Genomic DNA, 18166 nt, shown 5'->3' with positions numbered 1-18166 from the left:
CACAATGATGACCAGGAGTTAAGTTAAACCATATTTCCCACATTTCCTTGCTGTACCTCAAGCCAGCGCAGGGTCCCTGCCTGGGTCTGGGCTCTGTCCTTCATTTCCAAGTGCAGGGCAGTGGGGCCGGGCTGGCACACAGTGCCAGGAGAGCACCACACTGGCACACTCCATGGAGGAGCAAACACCCACAAGCCAACTGGGAATTTTCTCTCGCCCAAACATTTTGCTCTAGCAACTGTCTCTCACAGTGGACACACCTTTGTTCTCCACTAAAGGCTGGAAACCTGTCACTAGCTGCAGGAGGTCCCTGGAGAACACCCAGACACAAACAGCATCTCCCTTCAGCTTTCCCATGCCACCCAACTCACCATTGGTGTGGCTGCTTTCAACCAACATCTTCTGTTAATACAGTGATTTCAGCTCCTAGCTGGGACCAGGTCCCAAGGCAGAAACCAGCTCAGACTCAAAATCCCTTCTCCTGACTTGGCCACCTTGCTGTGCTCCAGCCTAGGCTCACCCCAAGCTTTCCCACCTCTCCAGGAGCATATTCACCTTAGAGAAAGTTGTGTTAGCCAGGGAGATCGTAATGTCTCGAGATACTCCCGTGGGCATTGGGTCCAGGGAGGCAGGGACGATGCGAGGACAGTCCATTTTCTTCTGTTAGGGACAAAAAAAAGAGAGGAAAAAAGAGAGGTTAGCTGGATGCATGCTGATCACCCTCAGCAACGAGGCGAGAAGACACAGTGGGGCTTTGATGACATTAATTTCGCTCCATCTTTCAAGTCAGATCCCACTGCAACCCACGAGAGCGAAATACAAGATGGCACTGTGACACACTGAGGGTAACGCCACGCGCTGCCTTCTCCCTGAGCCCCGGGCTCAAGGTCCAGCCCAGCACGGCCCTGCCTTACGATCCAGCTCTCCGCAAGCCCACAGGCAACCGGGGCAGGGCGGCCACCTTCCAGGGGCACACGCCCGCAGCCATGGGTGGGCAACAGGGGGGCCGCAGCACCAGTTTCCCCCTCGCTCCCGCTGGGCTCTGTCAGCTCGGGGACACCGGGGACACCGGCCGCTCTCACCCCAGGCGCTGGGGCTGCCAGATAAGCCGTGCTCCCAGCTGAAAAGCCAACGCACAGGCACGCCTTGGTGCCACTCCGGGCAGCACTCTCACCACACACACCTACATGTTAGAGGACGGGGCCAGAGGGACGCTCAAGGAGTCACTGTGGCCTACAACAGCCTGTGTGCCCCCCCCGGCAGCGCTAAGCCCGAGGCTCCCACATTACAGCGTGTGTTCCTGCGAGCCCCTGCGAAGATCCTGCTTCCCAGCAGCCTCCCCCCTGCACGGTGTCATTCCAGAAGCGTGGGGGCTTGTGTGTGCACCCAGGACAGGGCACACTGAGCTGGGGGGCTGCGGCAGTAGGGCAGCTGCAGTGAAAGGCCTAAATGAAGCTGAAAAATGATTGCAAAAGGTCATCTGTCCCCCTACTTTTGTTCTTGCTTTAAATTGATGTCTCGGATACTGGAGCTGACTCAGAATTCTGGTCTGTATGACAAGCCCATCCTGTTCTCCCAGGAGATGTAAATCACACTGCAAAACTACCGCAAAAATGAAGGCAGACCCTGCGCTGCCCCGGGGTACATCCAGATGAATGCCTGTGACAGTGCAGCCGCTGGGGTGAAAGACAACACAATATTTGGTCCGTTATGCAGAATAATTTGCAGCCAGCAAGATTTCCTCCTCACTTGCACTGCATGGTGACAGTGACGCTGCTGCTCTGAGGAGAGGCAGATGGATCCTTCCAGCACCAGGGTGCCTGGCGGGTCACATCCGTGGTGCTGGACACGCAGTGAGCATGCGGTTTCCCTCCTGCCTTCCTCACACCTAGCTAGGGGTCAGGGAACTATCTGGAAGTGCCTGCTGGACTGTGGAAAACAGCTTCATTCCTATCAGGACACTCATCTTAACCAAGCACAGTTGGCGCTGCCTAAACAAGGAGATTAAGTAACAGAGATGCATGTGATAAGAGAAGTAAAACAACAAAGCAAAGCACTGGAGGGAGATTTCAGCCCTGAGCCTCTTCTGGGAGAATCAGAAGAGTTAAAATAAAACCAGCAGGGCTACTGCTGAAAATTCATGCAAAAGCTCCTGTGGCCTGGTGTGTCCTTGCATGTCACAGCAGCTGGCATAGCTTGCCAGATAAATACACTTTAGAGGACTGATTAACTTGTCGTTTTGCAGCCCCTTCTCCTGCTGTTCATCAGCAGCTAGAAATAGAGCTTTCCAGCTGATTGTATCATTCATGTCTGGATCAGGGCAAAGGGTCTGAATGCTTAAAATGCTGCGGGTGACGCCAGCCCGATGCCGGCTTCCCGGTGGGCCTGTCCTGAGGTGCAGCCAGGCCAGCCACAGGCTGTTTGCTGGAAGCTCTGACTGTAGGATCAGCACCGTGTTTCCAGGGCTACAGAGCACCTTTCCTGCTGGAGCTAAGCAAGGCACAGAGAAAACAGTAATAAGCTCTAACCACCTGCAGCATCCAACCAAACCCTGCCTCTGGAAGGAGGAGATCAGAGGCAGGTCCTCGAGGATGAGGACGGCAGGGTTATCCTTAAGGAAGGACAAGCACCGTTACCCCTGCCAGAGGGCCACCCTGGCTCTCTTCATTTGCTTGAGGCAATGGGAACACACTGGGAAGACTGGGCGCAGCACGGAGGTGAGGCTCCTCAACGTCCTCATTTCCTCCCTCTGTGCAGAAGAGCAGCTGTTGCCCATGACAAGGTGTGAGCACCCCGTGTCATGCTGTCCCATGCAGTCCCCATGGCCAGGGAGGCTGATCCAAGCCTAGGCTGCCAAGGCCCAGCCATCCTACTACCTGCGAGCCCCCCCTGCACTGGCATTGGCACCCAACATCTCTGCTGGGTTTGATTTCAGCAGGGCCAGTTCCTCCAGTGCATGGCTGGATGAGCCAGGGATGCTGGCACACGCACAGGGGCACAGCAAGCTTGGACAGGGCAGGGATGCCCTGCCAGCTCAGAAGGACTGGGCAGCCGTGGTCCCTTGAGCCCCCAGCTCAGATCTCCCATCCACAGGACAGCATTGATGCCACCTCACCCTCAGCCTGCTCCCCACTGGCTCTGTGTCCTGGGACACCCTCCAGCCTCACGCCACGGAGACCCCCAGCCCCCATGGTTGGCACACAGTGCTGCAGCAGGCATCACCGGCCGACAGCCATGGCCTCGGGTTTGGCTTTACAGGGGGTTGTTCGGGCCTGGTCCCCAAGACTCCATACGAGCAGCCCCGTGCCCTCCCACCCGCAGCACGGGCACTGCGGGAGGGTTTGACCCCACACCATCGGCTTTACTGCTCGCACCCCTGCACAGGGGAGCGGGGACAGTTTATAATCTGCCCCAGCATCTCCCCAGACACGGTCTGTAGGGACACCTGGGCTGAGCCAGGAAAGCTCGTGGCTCCCTGCTCCGACGCATTGCTGCTTGGCCTCCGTTTCTCCAACAGAAGCTGCACTTCAGTCAAAGCACACCAACTATCTCAGGGAACTGCTGCGTTTGCAGATGAGCTGCAGGCTCATCTGTGGTGCCTGGTCAAGGGAAAAGTCAATCCAGCAATGCTGGAGAAGTCCACTCACAGCCAAAGCTCTTCCTCCATCTTTAACCACAAACACACCATGCGCTGCCCGTGACTGCTGGGGTCCGATCCATGGGGGTCCCCATGCACCCCACAGCCCTCCCCTCACTCAGTGCCACTGCTGGCACCGGCTCCCCAGAGCCCCTGACCAAGTAGCAGCGCTGGCACCCAGGTACCAGCACAGCACACGGCCTCCTGTGCCAGGAGCTCTGGCCAGACCCCTGGCACGGGGCAGACACCCCACTCACAGCTCGGCCTGTGAGTCCCACACCAGGAGCAGCCACCAGCGATGGTTTTCAAGTGCCCCACTCCCACCCAAGCAGCACAAGGAAACACCAGATGCTTTCTAAAACCTGGGGACCTGACAAGGCAGAGGGTTCTTCCCCAAACCACCAGATGCTCACCAGGAAGCACAACGCATCCAGAAACACTTCATAAGCCAGAGGCCGGACCAGTGCTGCCCACAGCCATCACCCCACTGCCACCCAGAAGGGATGGGAAATGTCTCCCCAGACCCAACATGAAGAGCTGCAACACAGTGTCCCTGTTGCTTCCCTGTCCCCTGTATTTGTGGCTGCCCACCTCCTCCATGCTGGAGGGGAGTCTGGGGATGAGGGTGGGATGTCCTACATAGGACCAAACTCCTCCCAGCAGTGACAAGCACAGGGAACCGCTGGAACAGCTGAGATGAGAGCAAAGCACCGGTGCCAAAGGGATATTTAATTTACAGTGTAAAAGCTTGGCTTGGATCTACGGCAGATTGATTGCTAAAAAGCCAATTTTATTTAAATTAACTTCAATTTAAATTTCAGAAGCAGGAACACACTGAGCCTCTGGGTTATTAGAAGCTCTAATTTGGAAAGGGTGATTTTCTCCTTTAGAGAAGCACCACCAGCGGTGCTCCAGCAAATTACCAGCACACCGCAGCAGCATAGTCAGAGCTGAGCGAATCGTACAATACTGCTGGGTTACTGTACGACTCCAGCCCAGGCATCCCAGGATGCAGGTATGCAGTGGCACTGCTCCAGCTGGGAGAGGTGATGGAGAGCCAAGGGACGGAGCCTGCTGAGAGTGCTGGGGGAGATGAATGCTTCTGCTGGGCTGCCAGTCTCCTCACACACACCGGCGCCAGGGCATGGCATGGCATTTCCAACTGCACGGGCTCCCCAAGGTCAGGCAGCACATCAGCAGCACCCAGCAGCACCGTACTCCAAGCTTTCCCCCCTCCCCTGCCAGGGCAGCGCTGCCAAACCTGGAGCATCTGCCTCCCTCCCTGGAGAGGGAAGCACAGCAACAATCTTCTGAAGCAGCAAAGTCTGACGGGCCTTACCTTCATCTGCAGCGCATCGGCACACTGAGAGTGGTTGGAGACACAGGTGTAGGTGGAGGGGCACCAGTGGCACTGCCACCTGGTCGAGAGGCAGCTGGTGCACCTGCAATGGCAACGGTGCGGTGAGGAAAGCAGACGCCGGGCTGCCATGGCTCAGCCATGCCATCCATCTTCACACATCTGCTCAGTCTTTAACAGTGCCCAGAAAAGCCTGTGGCAGGTGCTGGGTTTTCCTCCCCCCACATCCCAGGGAGCTGATGGGGGATGCGGGCAGAACTCACCATCCCTGATGCTGCTCCAGGACACCTTTGGTGCCACCTCCTGTACCCAGGCCATGGTGGAGGAGGAGCTGCCCTCCCCATCTTAGCAAAAACCACTCTTTTCTCCCAAAACACTCTTCCTGCCATCTGTCTCCCCAGGAGCCAGGTGTGCCTGTGCCCAACGAAGGCTTTCCCTCGTGGCTTGCACAGGGCGTGGGGCTGCTGGTGGGCAGGAACCAGGGATCCCTGTGGTGGTGTTCCCAAAAGGTGGGTGGCACAGACCCCTGCCCTCCAACCCACCCTGCCGATGGGGGTACCCGGCTGCTCCAGCCCAGAGCTACAACAAGGGGTTGTGTCCCTCCCCCCATCAGCGCTCCCCAGGGATTGCTAAGCTCCTCAGCTCTGCTGCCAAAGGGTTAACAGAACGAGCTTCACATAAAAATATGACTCATATTTAAACCCCCAGCACGTCCAGATGGCTCGAGGCGCCGCGAGGACCCTCCTCCGAGAATCCCTGGCAGCGCAGCCACCGCGCCCCTGCCAAGCGCTGCCCAGGCCCCAACCCTGGCACTGGCAGGGGGCTGCGCTCCCCAATTAACCCCACACGGGGGGACTCTCAAACGGCTCCATCCACCCCCATCGCACCCACAGCCCGCGCGGCCCAGCCCTGCACAGCGGGATCACTCACGCTCTCTTGGGGTAGATGTTCCCCGTCCTCTTGCAGTCGTAGATGGTGAAATTGGCCCAGATGATGTTTTTGCTGTTGACCCGGAGAGCAGTTTCGACGACCACGTGGTCTGAGAGAGCCAAGCCAAAGAATATTGGGTTGCAAGAGCCTCTCGCTCACGCTTAGGAGACAAGAGACCCTTGGGAAAACAAGGGCTAAATCTGATTTGTTTTTTCTAGGGCTTCCTCTGAGCTGCATTTCAGAGCTTGGACCATTCATCTTTTGCCCTCTGACTTTCAGCTCTTCCCTCTTAAATCAGCTCTCTACATCACCCTCGCCAGAAAGAACATTGCAACTTTCAGCAGAAAACTCCAGCGTGTTGTGCAAGTGTTAATTAGCAGAGTTAATTATTGTCTTTGCTTACAGTTGGTGTTAAATGATATTTTTTAAAAAAAGTGGTAATTAAAACATGTTAGTTATCATGTTTTAAAACCCCGCTCGCTTTCCCCATGACAACAAACCCACAGAGAAGACTGGAAATCCCTTTTCTGGCGACTCAACACACTATACTAACTCCCCCTCCCCCAAAATTGCTTAATTTTTTTTTTTCTTTGCTATTTTGCCATATAAGCACCAGGGAAAAGGGACAATGCCTCTTTCAGAATATGTGAAATAAATCAGCACATTGGATTCCAGAAATTCATTTGGACATTGCCGAAACCAACAATACAGAACAGTTAATGATCTCCCATTCTTTGCATAGCCAGGGAGAAAAACAATGCAGCTTTATAAACTTGCTATGAGAAGTGGGATTTTCAAAAGGACTGGCTAATTCTTCTCCTAGTGAAGTTAGCCATCTTCAATAGAGCATTCACTCCAGGCTTGAAAGATGAAGATTTAACAAGCACTCAAGTCTGGAACGAAGCACCCAGCTTCTCAGAAGGAGCTGCACATCAAGGCGGTCTCCATCGCTCAGCGTTGCTATCAGATACGGGCAGCTGGCTTCAGCCAGGTCTGCAGGAGCTCGTCACCTCCGGAACGCGCTCCCCCAGCCTCAGGGTGGGCAGCCTGTTCGGTGCCATCAAAAACCAGAGGGATGTGAGAAGTCCTCACTCCGGGTTTTAATCGCATGAACGGGATGGAGAGTTTCTGAGTGGCCTTTAGGTCACTTTAGGTGGGGAATTAAACAAAAGTAACTGAAAATAGCTGTATCAGCAGCAACATCATTTCCCCGGGGCTAAGCCATTTTTGTTTTAGCACTTATTAAATCCAAACCAGAAGCTCAAACCAGATAAATCTTAATAAAATCAGTACATGAACTGGCTTTTAAAATCTGATGTTTAAACCAAAAATTGATAGAATTTGAAATACTGTCAATTCATTTTAAGATGGTGGAACTCCCACACTTTAAAGTCATATGCCCTATGAAACAGAAGCAGCTCAAGCCTCTTTTCCCTGGGTGCATTATCTGTATGTATCACAGGAAACAGGAAAAAAGCCTCTGAAAAATGACATCCACAAATGCAGTTAGAACACTGTGAGCTTGTTTTCCTCTGCATACCTTGGTCGTCTGGAAACGCTGGGTATTTCTCACGTGGAAGTAAACTGCAGTAAATAAACTGGTTTACATAGTCCCCAGCAACTCTGGCTACTGTGTGGATGTCGTTTCCATAGTCACACGAAATATTTGTTCCATTCAGGTTCGGGATGGTCCCGTTGATTTGTATGATCAGGGCCTGTATTTGGACAGCAACAACAAATAATGTGATTGCCACAGAAAATGATATTTGGAATTTGTCAAGGTTTTACAAGCTTTTCCTAGGCTGATGACTCCAAACTGAGTCCTTATCTTCCACTTTATGCACTGTGAACTCCAAAAGTCATCAAACCTCGCTGCAGGAGCTCTGTCACCACGGACTGGGGTGGCACCAGCCGGCACGAAACCCAGCGCAGGGCTTCCCTGGAGACCGCTCGGGGGGAGCAGGAGAGAAGGGCAAAGCCCCCCAGCCGCCCAGGCTGTCCTCCACCCGTGGTCCAGGCTGATCCTCCCAGCTTGCACCAGTCCACACCAGTGACAGGTGTTGAACTGGTGCTGGAGGGCTGCTGGGGACCAGCCACAATCCCCCAGTGCACAAGGGCCAAGTGAGCTTGCTGCAGGGGTTTCGTTCTGCAGTCAGCCTCTGAGGGGAAGGGATGGCAAGTTCTGCAGAAAGGGGATGCTTCTGAGCTGGGTGACCCCCTGGGACCCCGGCCCACCACCCCTGCGCAGCAGAAGAGGACCCAGAGTGGTGCGAGGGCCCCGCAGGATCCCTCTCCAGCGCTGGTCTGGGCTGCACTCCAGCCCCTGCCCCTTCACGAGCGGTTTCCCCATGTTGGGGCGGGTCGAGAACTTTGGCACAGAGAGATGTCTGCCACTGGGGGAGGGTCTGTCTTTAAAGGAAAAATGTTTTGATGAAAGCATTTAAAATACCATTAAAGTATTGTTTAAAATAGCAACAATCCAAAATGAGAGGATGAGGTAATTGAGCTTCCTGCAGCTGGTCACCCGTATCCCCAGATTTTGCAGATCTCTCCAGTGTGCTCAGCGTTACAAGCCCTGCTCCTCATGAGCCCTGCTCCCCCTGGGCCCTGCTCCCCCTGGGCTTGGAGCTGCCATCCCGCTGCTGCTTGGGCACCGAGGCACCGCACATCCCCCTGGGCACCCTTGGGAACCTTGGCCAGACCTGGCAGCATCCAACAAAGCTCAGATCCCCTCAGCCCATGGGGCCACGGGGCAGCACTGCCGTAGTGTGGATATTTATCAGCCCCGAGAGAGGGTAACACTGAGCATGGTTAATTTGCTGTGCCCATCAAACGCACCGGGTTCTCTTTGTCGATATTAATCTCGGGCTCCAGGATGGTCATGGAGGGGCACTGCTGCACTCCTTCGCTTGCACTTGCCCAGAAGTTGGCCCCTGTGAAGTTCATGCACTCGTGCTGCAGAGAACACCTGCAACGAACAGGGGAACAGTTTGTGGTTGGTTATTTCTAAAACAGGTTATAAAACCCTTGTCTCCCTGCAGGCAAGATCCATGGAAAATCCAGTGCCTGCATCTTTCTCCTCCATCCACACAGCTGAGCCCAAAGCTTTGCTAATGTATTTGAAGCATCTGGTTGCCATGATAAGAGCGGCGCTCCCACCAACATCAACAGAGCACTGGGATTCGGGGTCAGCGAGGGTGGGCCGGGCTGAACCCAGAGCCAAAGCAGAGAAGGTGACGTTCTGTCTGACTTCTTGACTTTGTAAGTGCTGAGCCTAATTTTGCAAGGCAAAAGAGGCTCTGTAACAGGGTGTTGGCTCTCAGTGCTGCGGCTGATGCCTGCAAGGTATCCTCTGCACTTGCAGCTGACTGCAGCGTAACAGCAATGCAGCTGCAGCTGAGCCCTGGCTCTGAAGAACATCCCAACCCCTTCAGACAAGAGGCAGTTCTTTTTAAAGGAACGTATTTTTTAGGGAATGTACAAAGACTAATGGCAGCATAATGGTGTGGAAGTGTAAAAGGCACCAGAAATTCCTGCCCGGGGCTCGAGGGCCCATGCGCAGCGGCACACAGCCAGCCCTACCTGGTCTCCATGGTGCACCAGCCGCAGTACGCGTCGGCAGCAGCCAGGCACTCCACACACGTCGAGTACTGGTCACAGGCAGCCACCTTCACCCGTGTCATCTGCACGACAACAGCACAACTGCTTCCAAATGCTCCACAACACCACAGGCACATCCGACCTGACCGGGACACACCGGTAAGGCCACACACAGCCACACTGGTGCCTTGGGCTGCTTCACCCCTGGTCTGGGCCAAGCCTTACAGAACAGGTGACAAGGAGCAGAGCCCATCACTACCATCCTCTGCCCACACACCACCCCAAGGTGCGTGCTCTGGGTGCCACCATGTCATAGGGGCTGGCACGGGCAGCTGCCGGTGCCTCCCGCAGAGCCCGTCCCAGCTGGGGGGCCAGACGCCCCAGGGCCCGTAAGGACACCCAAAGGACAGGGCTTGCTGCCTCTGACAGTCACCCCACAGGGTGCACTGCAGCGCTGAGCTGAGCTGCTCCTTTCCAGCCAGCACCCTGGCAATAGATGGTGATGGTCAGGCTGCGGAGAGTGACATCACACCTTCCCGACGCGTCAGATGGAAATGGTTTCACAGCCCGTCCCTCCCTGTGAAAAGCTCTCACTCAGCCCTGCAGAAAGCGCCTTTCTACACAGCGCTGAACGCGATCTGGTGATTTAGAAAATGACCAGAAAGCAAAACCACTCTGGAAACCTTAATTTGTAAAGAAAGCAGAGTACCTCTGGGGACCTGCTCGGCAGGAGCAGTGGGAGGAAAAGCATGTGCTTGCTTCTGCTTTTTCCTCCCTCACTTTCTACACATCTGGGGAGCAAAACCAAGTTATTTCGTAGAGTGGGGACAGACAACACCCTGAGCTTCCACCAGCAAGCACATCTCAGACCACGGGCTCCTTGGCCCGAGCCCTGCTTTACCTGCCACACTGTGCTGCCACCCAGCCTGATGATGCTCAGCACCCCCCTTCCCCAACCTCACTGAGCTCCTAGGGAGCCTCCCAGGATGTTAATTCCACCAAAGATAACTCATCTGGTTTACTGGAAGAGAAACACAGAGAGCGGAGCATCACAAGTGCTGCAGTGGGTGTTTGATCAAGCCCAAACAAGGTGCAGAGCCCAGCCTGGGAACTGAGATGAGACAGTCTGAAACATCGGCTGAAGAAGCATCCCAGGAGGGCTCTGTGAAATGATAATGACCAATCTGCAGGGAATTAGGGCTTGGAAAATATAAATGCAACATGCAACATTTGTGGTTGTGCATCTGTTTTGACAGATTAAAATGTAATTCAGGACAAACCACCAGCGCCTGGAGCTCTCAGCCCTCATCTTCCTCCTCTGCTCACTTGACGGAGACGAGACCGTCTGTTCCTACCTGCTGCAGCGCTCCCAGTCTCCGCAGAGACCCCCCTCCCCTCCCATCCAGCCCCTCGCCCGCCAGGCTGAGCAGACACCTTCCCCAAGGACCATTCCTGTCAGGCAGACTTTTTGTCTGCAGGGGGTCCCCAAAGCCCTCTTAAAGATGGGGTACTGTTACTTTCGTGTTTCTATGCGGGAGCAACACCCTCCATGTATTTCTGTGCTCCCCTAATCCCTGGGGCTGCTTTCCACATCTTTCACTCCTCTTTTTACCTTGGCACCACAAAGAGGAGAAAGCTGGCAAGCCAGTCGGCTCAGCCTGACCCCCACGCTGCACAGGAGAACAGACAGGCACAGGTACACCCCCAGAAACCCTCCCACGCCCCAGCCAGAGCTCGGCACATCTGGGCCCTGCCAGTGATCATCAGAGCCAAGGTTACTGTCCCTCCCATCTCCCAGCACAGTGCTGAGCGCTGAACCCAACGCGTGGTCTCACCTGATAGGAGGTCATCAGGTAGAGGTAGGTGGAATCAGAAGGGTCGAACTGCATCACAGGGTGCACAGGCTCTCCGTAAGCCACCGAAATGGATCTCCTGCTAATAACCTTCATGGCACTGTCCAGATTAATCTGTAGCGGGAATAAGCCACTCACTGAGACCACTTTTCAAACACTATGGGGAGAAGATTCTTTTTCCTTGGCTGTAAATAAGAACCAGAGTGGTATCTAACGGTGCCGCATGTTTTCATGGCCTGCAGACCTCTACACACTCTGCAGGGCTTCACTGAAAGGCCAGCACCAGGGAAGCCGGTCAGGCCAGGAGCCCTGCTCGGTGAGGAGCAACCCGGACAGCCCACGGTCCTTCTGCTTGAGGGGCCACCCAAAAAGCTCCTAATCCAAGGCCGTGTCACTGCATGACTGCTCCCAGCAAGGCACAGCAGTGTCAGCCCTGCTCTGCCCAACCCAAGCGGCACCGGCCTCAGCACACATGTATGAGCAAAGAACGTGCCTAAAGCTTAATGAAAAGCAGCAGAAATCAGCAACAGGGCTGTACAGCATGGCATTCCCTGCTGCCTGTGTGCCTGAAAAGCAAGTGTTCCCCTTCCTGCCCCAAAGCAGCTGTTATCCCTGCAAGCTCCCTGCCACAGGACAGCCCAACGCTACCTGGCCACACAAATCACAGCCAACGTGCTGGCAGCGATGGAGGCGGCTGCAAAGCATCAGCCTGCCCTTCAGATCCCAGAATGTCTTGGCATTTGACTTGAAAACTCAGCAAATTAAATGTGGCATTGCTGAGAGGAAATAACAATAGGGCTACACAATTTCGCGTGACAGTCGCTTTTCAGCTTTGAACAGAAAGGGAGCGAGGAAAATTCCTACCGCCTTACTAGCAGGGCAAGGCAATAATTGTAAGGGCCAAGCATGCCTCTGCTCTCCAAAGTCTGGATTAATTAATTAACATAGGATTAATTAATTCTTACACCAGTGCAGCACCAACATGTCCTAGTAAGAAAGGAGAAGCTCAAACCAGAGGGCTTCCCTTGCTAAGAACTGCATGCAGGCACCACAAACTGCTCTGCAGAAAAAGATGGAAGCTGCCATCATTCCCACTATAAAACCTGGCTACCCATAAGCTAAGCCATTTTCCTGGGATCACCCAAGATGTGCATGAACCGGGTGCCAACACCCCCCACTTCAGCTCTGTGACCATCGGCCCCCACACACACCCCGGGCAGCTTTAACTGCTGCTGGCAGGAGCTGGCCCAGCAGCTTCTGCCCTTTTGCTGTCTTTTCTCAGGCAGCAAATCTGAATGATAACTCACGCAAAGTGTCTTGTATCCTGTGCCAAACAACAAGGTGCCCCGAAGGTAAAAGGGCTTCTGGTTATGCAGCTGTGTTGCAGAATTAGATTAGAGCTATCTGAGCAAATTACCCCAGCAAAGGGTAGCCAGGAGCCTCTCCCTAATGGAGGCTCGGCAGATAAGGCTGCTTTCCCTGAGATGATAATGGGAGCAGAGCTGTGAACACGGCGTGAGTACGCGCTGCGCTGTGTGTGGCATGTGCCTCTCCAGCCCTGCCTCTGCGGGCTGCCAGCGCCCTCCCCTCCTCGGGAATTACCAGCCCCCATGGGCAGGAATCAAAGCAGGGAGCTCCTTTGCGAGCGCTCCCACGTCTCTGCCAGGAGCACTTGGACACAAGGGAAGAGACGGGATCAGTGTTCTCCTCTCCAAGCATTTTGATCCAACGCTGCATATTATGTGCCGCTCACCCCAGGCTGAGACAAAGCAGGTACCAGCCGTCACCCCACTCCAGGGCCTTTCCCCCCTCTCCCCTGTGGACTTTCAATGCTGAGAATACACCAAACTGTTGTGGCTGGCTAGAATCAAAACTTTCTTTGGCAAACTTCAAGTGCTAAAGTTACTGAAACCTTGGCCCTACTTCTTGGCTCTGGAGCCAGGGTATCGCATTGCCCTACACTGCCTTTGGCACATCATTTAAAACAGATCCTCCATCAGATGCGGGATTCACACCTGCCTTGGACTCAGCTGTGCTGAGACATCTCTCAGTGATTCCCCTCTCTGCAGCCAGCCTTCAAAAGCCATCAGCTAGAGGGGGAATTTATTAGAAGAGCCGTTAATAATGGTCCACAATAACAATTCCAGCACAGGGTTCATCGAGAATGTCCTGCTCGCATGGCAGCCCTGAGCAGTAATTAACAGCTGCCAGTCACCAGGCAGCACACATCACCACAGAGATTATGGCAGCATCCAATTCCTTCTCCAGGAAGGTGCTCAGACAAACTGGACAACAGACACTGTCCTCTCTGCACACCAGAGGTGCTGGAAGGGGAAGCCCCGTACCCTCCGTCCCCCAGACCTGCCCCCCCCGCTGCAGGCTCCACTTGCCTTCAGGAGTCCTCCGCTGGCAGTGCCCAGGAACACCACGGTGTAGTTATTGACGCTGGCGACGGCCACCGCAGTCAGGCCACTGTAGGTGAACACCGGGGACGCGGTGACGGGGTTCACGATGGCCAGCGGGTGCTGGAGGTGCGCTGCTCCGCAGTCCAGCTGCTCCGGCTGCAGCTGCAGAGAGACATGCAGGTCAGCAGGCTGCAGTCAACACCAGCTCCCCCCCATCACTGCCCCAGGCTCAGCATGGACAATCTGCTGAGCTCAGGGAAGCTCCTCAGCACTGACTCACGGAACGGGAAAACCCAACCAGTCAAAATGGGAGCAAAGTGCTGTCACAGAGCCTTCCTGCTGCTTGCCAGACCTGCCCTCAGAGCCAAATCCAGGCCAGGCTGTGCTGGGATGACAGTAAAAGAGGACAAGGGCATTGCTTAACCCCCCTCCCACTGAAGCAGTCAGAATCTCTTCTCCAGCATGGTGCTGGCAGCCCCTTGCCAGGGGGGATGCGCCCACCAAAGACAAGCCCTGCTCCATGGCCACCTGCCCGCAGAGGGCTGGCCCTGCGCACCGCCCCAGTGCTGTGGTGGGTGCCCCTTCCTGCAGTGGGCCCCACTTCCCACACTGGGTGCCCCTTCCCGCAATGGGTGCTCCTTCCCACAGGTCAGTGCTTGGGAGCACACGGAGCTGTGCTCAGCTGGGGTGGCTGCAAGCCCAGCAGCCGTCTCTGGCTCCTTCCTTTCAAACAAAAGGTGAAGCAACACCTATCTCCATAGAAGAACTCAAAATATTCCCCTGCAAGTAAATGAGGAAGTGACTGAGAACAGAGCCAAGGGGTGGGCGGGGGTGAAAGCTTGCTGGCGACTCTCAGGACTGTAAATCTTGGCTCTGGTCTTGCTGCTGTCGCAATCAACAGCAAAATTTCCACTGGTCCTCCACTGGGACGGGACGGAGGAGCTGCCGAGCAGGAGAAGGCACCACGCTGCAGGACGCAGCTGCAAAACTCTGCCCAGAAAGGCCGGAGCCACCAGCCCTGTCCAGGCTGGCTGCAGAACAGTGCACAAGGACAGCTGCGCCCAGCGTCCGAGACCACAAGATGGTCATCACTCGCCTCTGGCTTCTGCTTTCGAGCCGTTCCTCGAAACGCTGGGGGAGCAGGAACTGTCTGTGCTATAGGGAAGTCGTATGCCAGGCAGGAGGAATGGCAGGGGCTGGCGACAGGCCTCACAGGGCCAGCACCATGGCTCTGCCGATCCGCTATCGGGTGCCAAGGGGCGAAGGCAGAGGACAGCTGCCCAGGACCCCCGCCTGTGGGCCGCCCCTGTCAGCAGGCACTTGGCCCAAACGAGACAACAGACTGTCCTGTCCCGTGCGAAATTAATTAGCACAGTTGCTGCATGACAGCGGCGTTTGAAAACAGGGCTGATGCCTTGTACCCCACTGAGACGCACCCAAGACTGACAGTTGCTCTCAACTCAAACCCTCCAAGACTCTGCTTTAATTTCTGCCCAGACAATGTGGACAGATTGAACGAGGTCTGAACGCCACAACAGCCTCGCTGCTGGTGATTTACCTGCTGTCACTCAGCAGCAGCTTTATGAAGTGCTGTGGGCGCAGGCGAGGCCGCTCCAGTGATGAGCGTGTTTCAAGGGCCATTACCGCATCATCCACCATGTAATTCCAGGCTCCTCTTAAGAGCAGCCGCAATTGCGCTGTCACCCTTCCCAGGCCTGGGCGTGCAGCTGCGGGCCCGACGTGCCCACATCCACGGGCTGCCCTTCAGCACACCGCTCACACCAGGCTCCAGACAAGAGACCGCCGGCAGGCTGCAACCCACACCCCAAAACTAAGCATATTTTACGCCTTACTGAACTCAGCCATAACATGGATATTCCTTCCAAAATTATCGTCAGGAGTGCTAATTTCAGCAGAACAAACACAAGGATTGGAGACTGTATCTGTTAAGAGACCGGACCACATGCTGCCCCAGGCAGAAGTTGACAACCAGCTGGTTCAGCATAGCCCCCCCTCCCTGGGCCCAGTGCTCCAGGCATGTATTTTAATTCCCTTATTACCATTATTATTTCATTAATGGAACCAGATTTAAATCCTCAGCCCTCCCCTCTCTCCACACAGTTTAAAAGATTAGAAGAATCCTCAGGCGTTGCAGCAGGAACATGAGACCCAGGCAGGACCACCCCTCCACTCTGACCCTGGCTTGGGGGCCACCTCCTGCCCATCCACCACCCTGGCCATGGTCACGTCTTGGCTCAATGTCACACTGCACCCTCAACAAGAACAGGGAAGGAACTTCTAAAACCCCAAGTGTACGTGCAGTAAGCGGGCTGAGTCCCTGGGAGCGAGGGACAGCATCGCCTCGCAGGTGGGAGGAAAGCATTCCTCCCCCAGACCTCATAGGGATGGTCACCTCTCTGCAGCAGCCAGGGCTGGTCTGTGCAGGGATGGACAGTGTGGGGACCACGAGGTGTGGCACTGCTCCTTCCCCCTCTTTGCATGAGAGAAGATGGCAGAAAACCCAGCCAGGCCAGCTGTGAACCGTGGGTGCCAGCCGGCTCTGGACCCTCTGCAGCTGCTGACCAGCACTGGCTTCCCAAGCACCGGGTCCCGCTGGACCTGCAGCACCCTGCGCCCACGACAGACACAGCAGATGGTTCCCCTGTTCTGTGGAGCAGCCCCAGCCCCTGCCCAGAGACCCCACACCGCACCAGAGGCACCCCCTGGGCTCACTCCTCAGCTGCCGGCCCAGCACAAGCATGCCCTGCAACGATGGACCGGGGCCCCTCCACTGAACCAACCTGACCTGGGGTGCCTGCGCCCCAGCAGACACCAGACCCCAAGTCTGCTGCCGCTGCCGTCTGCATCAGCCGTGAAGTAACAGAGATTGATGTGAAAAACTTCCTCTGCTGCAGCGAGCGCCAAGCAGGAGGCAACACGCTCAGCGCTGCAGCTCGGCTCACAGGGGACACAGACGAAAGGATCAAGTGTTGTGGATGCAAATGACTTTGCTAAATGCATTTTGCAGTTTTACAGCATTTCACTCTATTAAAAAATAACATCGCAGCCCCAGCTCTTTAGTGTGCACGTTCTCCTGTCACCAGGCAGCACAGCCCTTCCCTGCCACACAAAGGACACGCCAGCCGATCGTGTTTCTGAGTCAACGGTCCCATTCACTCACAGCCTGACCTTTAGAAACACGCTCTGGTTTCTTTATTTGTCTGGGGGATGATTACCTCTAGCCCCCCTTCACCAACACCTGAAGCTCACGAGGCTCCTTCCTGCTGGGAAACTGAGGCACGGAGGCAGCCCAGACGTGGGAGCCCGAGGGACGCTCAGCACCTGGCCCTGCAGCAGCCAGTACCGGTGTTTGTGTGCAGCAGCCCCGCTCCCAGCCCCAGGGACACAGCCCTTTCTTCTCACAGGTGGCCAAAATCACGGGAAGCGCCTTATCTGTGCCTGGCTGCTTATAAATCACACACTTCAGAGCTAGTATGGGTGCAAAGTGTTTTCCACAGTAAACAGGATGTAACTATTCTAACACAGCCAGGCTGTATTTTGGCCGCACACATCCTTCCTCCGAAACACCTTTCTTCAAATGACATCAGCTCTTCCGACCCACAGGCAGGACGAGACAGATGGTGCTCCCCTCTCTCGGGTCCCAGGGTGGGGTGAGACGCTGCGCTGCTGCTGTCTGTACAGCACTGCTGAGGGGACATCTTAACGCTGTCACCTTACAGTAAACAGGATACAGCCAAGTCACTCACATCCTTCTGCCGGCACCAGGCTTGGGAAATCACACTTAAAGGCTGTGCTAAGAGGCTCCCTCCATGTGGAATGGGTTAAATCTTGCTCCATCTTAAACCAGACCATCCTACCTTGAAGTGGGGAGACCAGAAACGTGAAGCTTTCTCCCCAAACCAATCTCTTTCTGCCGTCTGCATTTTAGAACAACCCTGAGGACATTTACCATATTGCTGCTATTTTTCTGCTACTGGATCCCCAGCAGTTCATGGAAATACTCAGGCAGACTGGATTTGAATCCTTCTACACCCAAAACATTTGGCTCTGCCACTTCGGTGCTAAGGAAGAGCTGCCTGGGGTGCACGCTGGAGACAGCCCCACGCTGGGGGCAGCCCCATGCAGGCAGTGGCCCAGCGGTGCTGCTGCCATCACAAGCAGGAGCACACAGCGGTTCTGCAAAATTTCACAGTGATGCAAATGAATCCAAACCAAGGAGCCACATCTAAGAGGAGGGCTAGCCAGATTAACCCCTGAGCACGACTGCGAAAACAAAGCAGGACAGAGATAAAAGACTTCCAGACACATCACAGCTCGAGTGCTCAGCTATTTTCAGGGTGCAAGTTCAGTTCTTTACGCCTAA

The 18166-nt window shown here is 55.1% G+C and overlaps 1 protein-coding gene across 1 annotated transcript in view; it reads right to left on the bottom strand.

The window, feature by feature from the left end:
- The window catches only part of PLXND1 (plexin D1), a gene marked incomplete at its 5' end in the record, with an annotated part of 76903 nt that overhangs the window by 41387 nt on the left and 17350 nt on the right, over positions 1-18166 (bottom strand). The window contains 8 exons of the mRNA XM_084269538.1: positions 556-660; positions 4977-5079; positions 5925-6033; positions 7465-7639; positions 8763-8892; positions 9507-9607; positions 11360-11491; positions 13768-13944. Of these exons, the coding sequence (XP_084125664.1) occupies positions 556-660; positions 4977-5079; positions 5925-6033; positions 7465-7639; positions 8763-8892; positions 9507-9607; positions 11360-11491; positions 13768-13944 (1032 nt within the window). The remainder of the gene's footprint in view (positions 1-555; positions 661-4976; positions 5080-5924; positions 6034-7464; positions 7640-8762; positions 8893-9506; positions 9608-11359; positions 11492-13767; positions 13945-18166) is intronic.

Source organism: Gallinula chloropus (assembly GCF_964237585.1).
Source record: "Gallinula chloropus genome assembly, chromosome: 12".
NCBI classification, from domain to species: Eukaryota; Metazoa; Chordata; class Aves; order Gruiformes; family Rallidae; genus Gallinula; species Gallinula chloropus.
The sequence above is the reverse complement of the archived record's forward strand: the minus strand, read 5'-3'. Positions and strand labels throughout refer to the sequence as shown.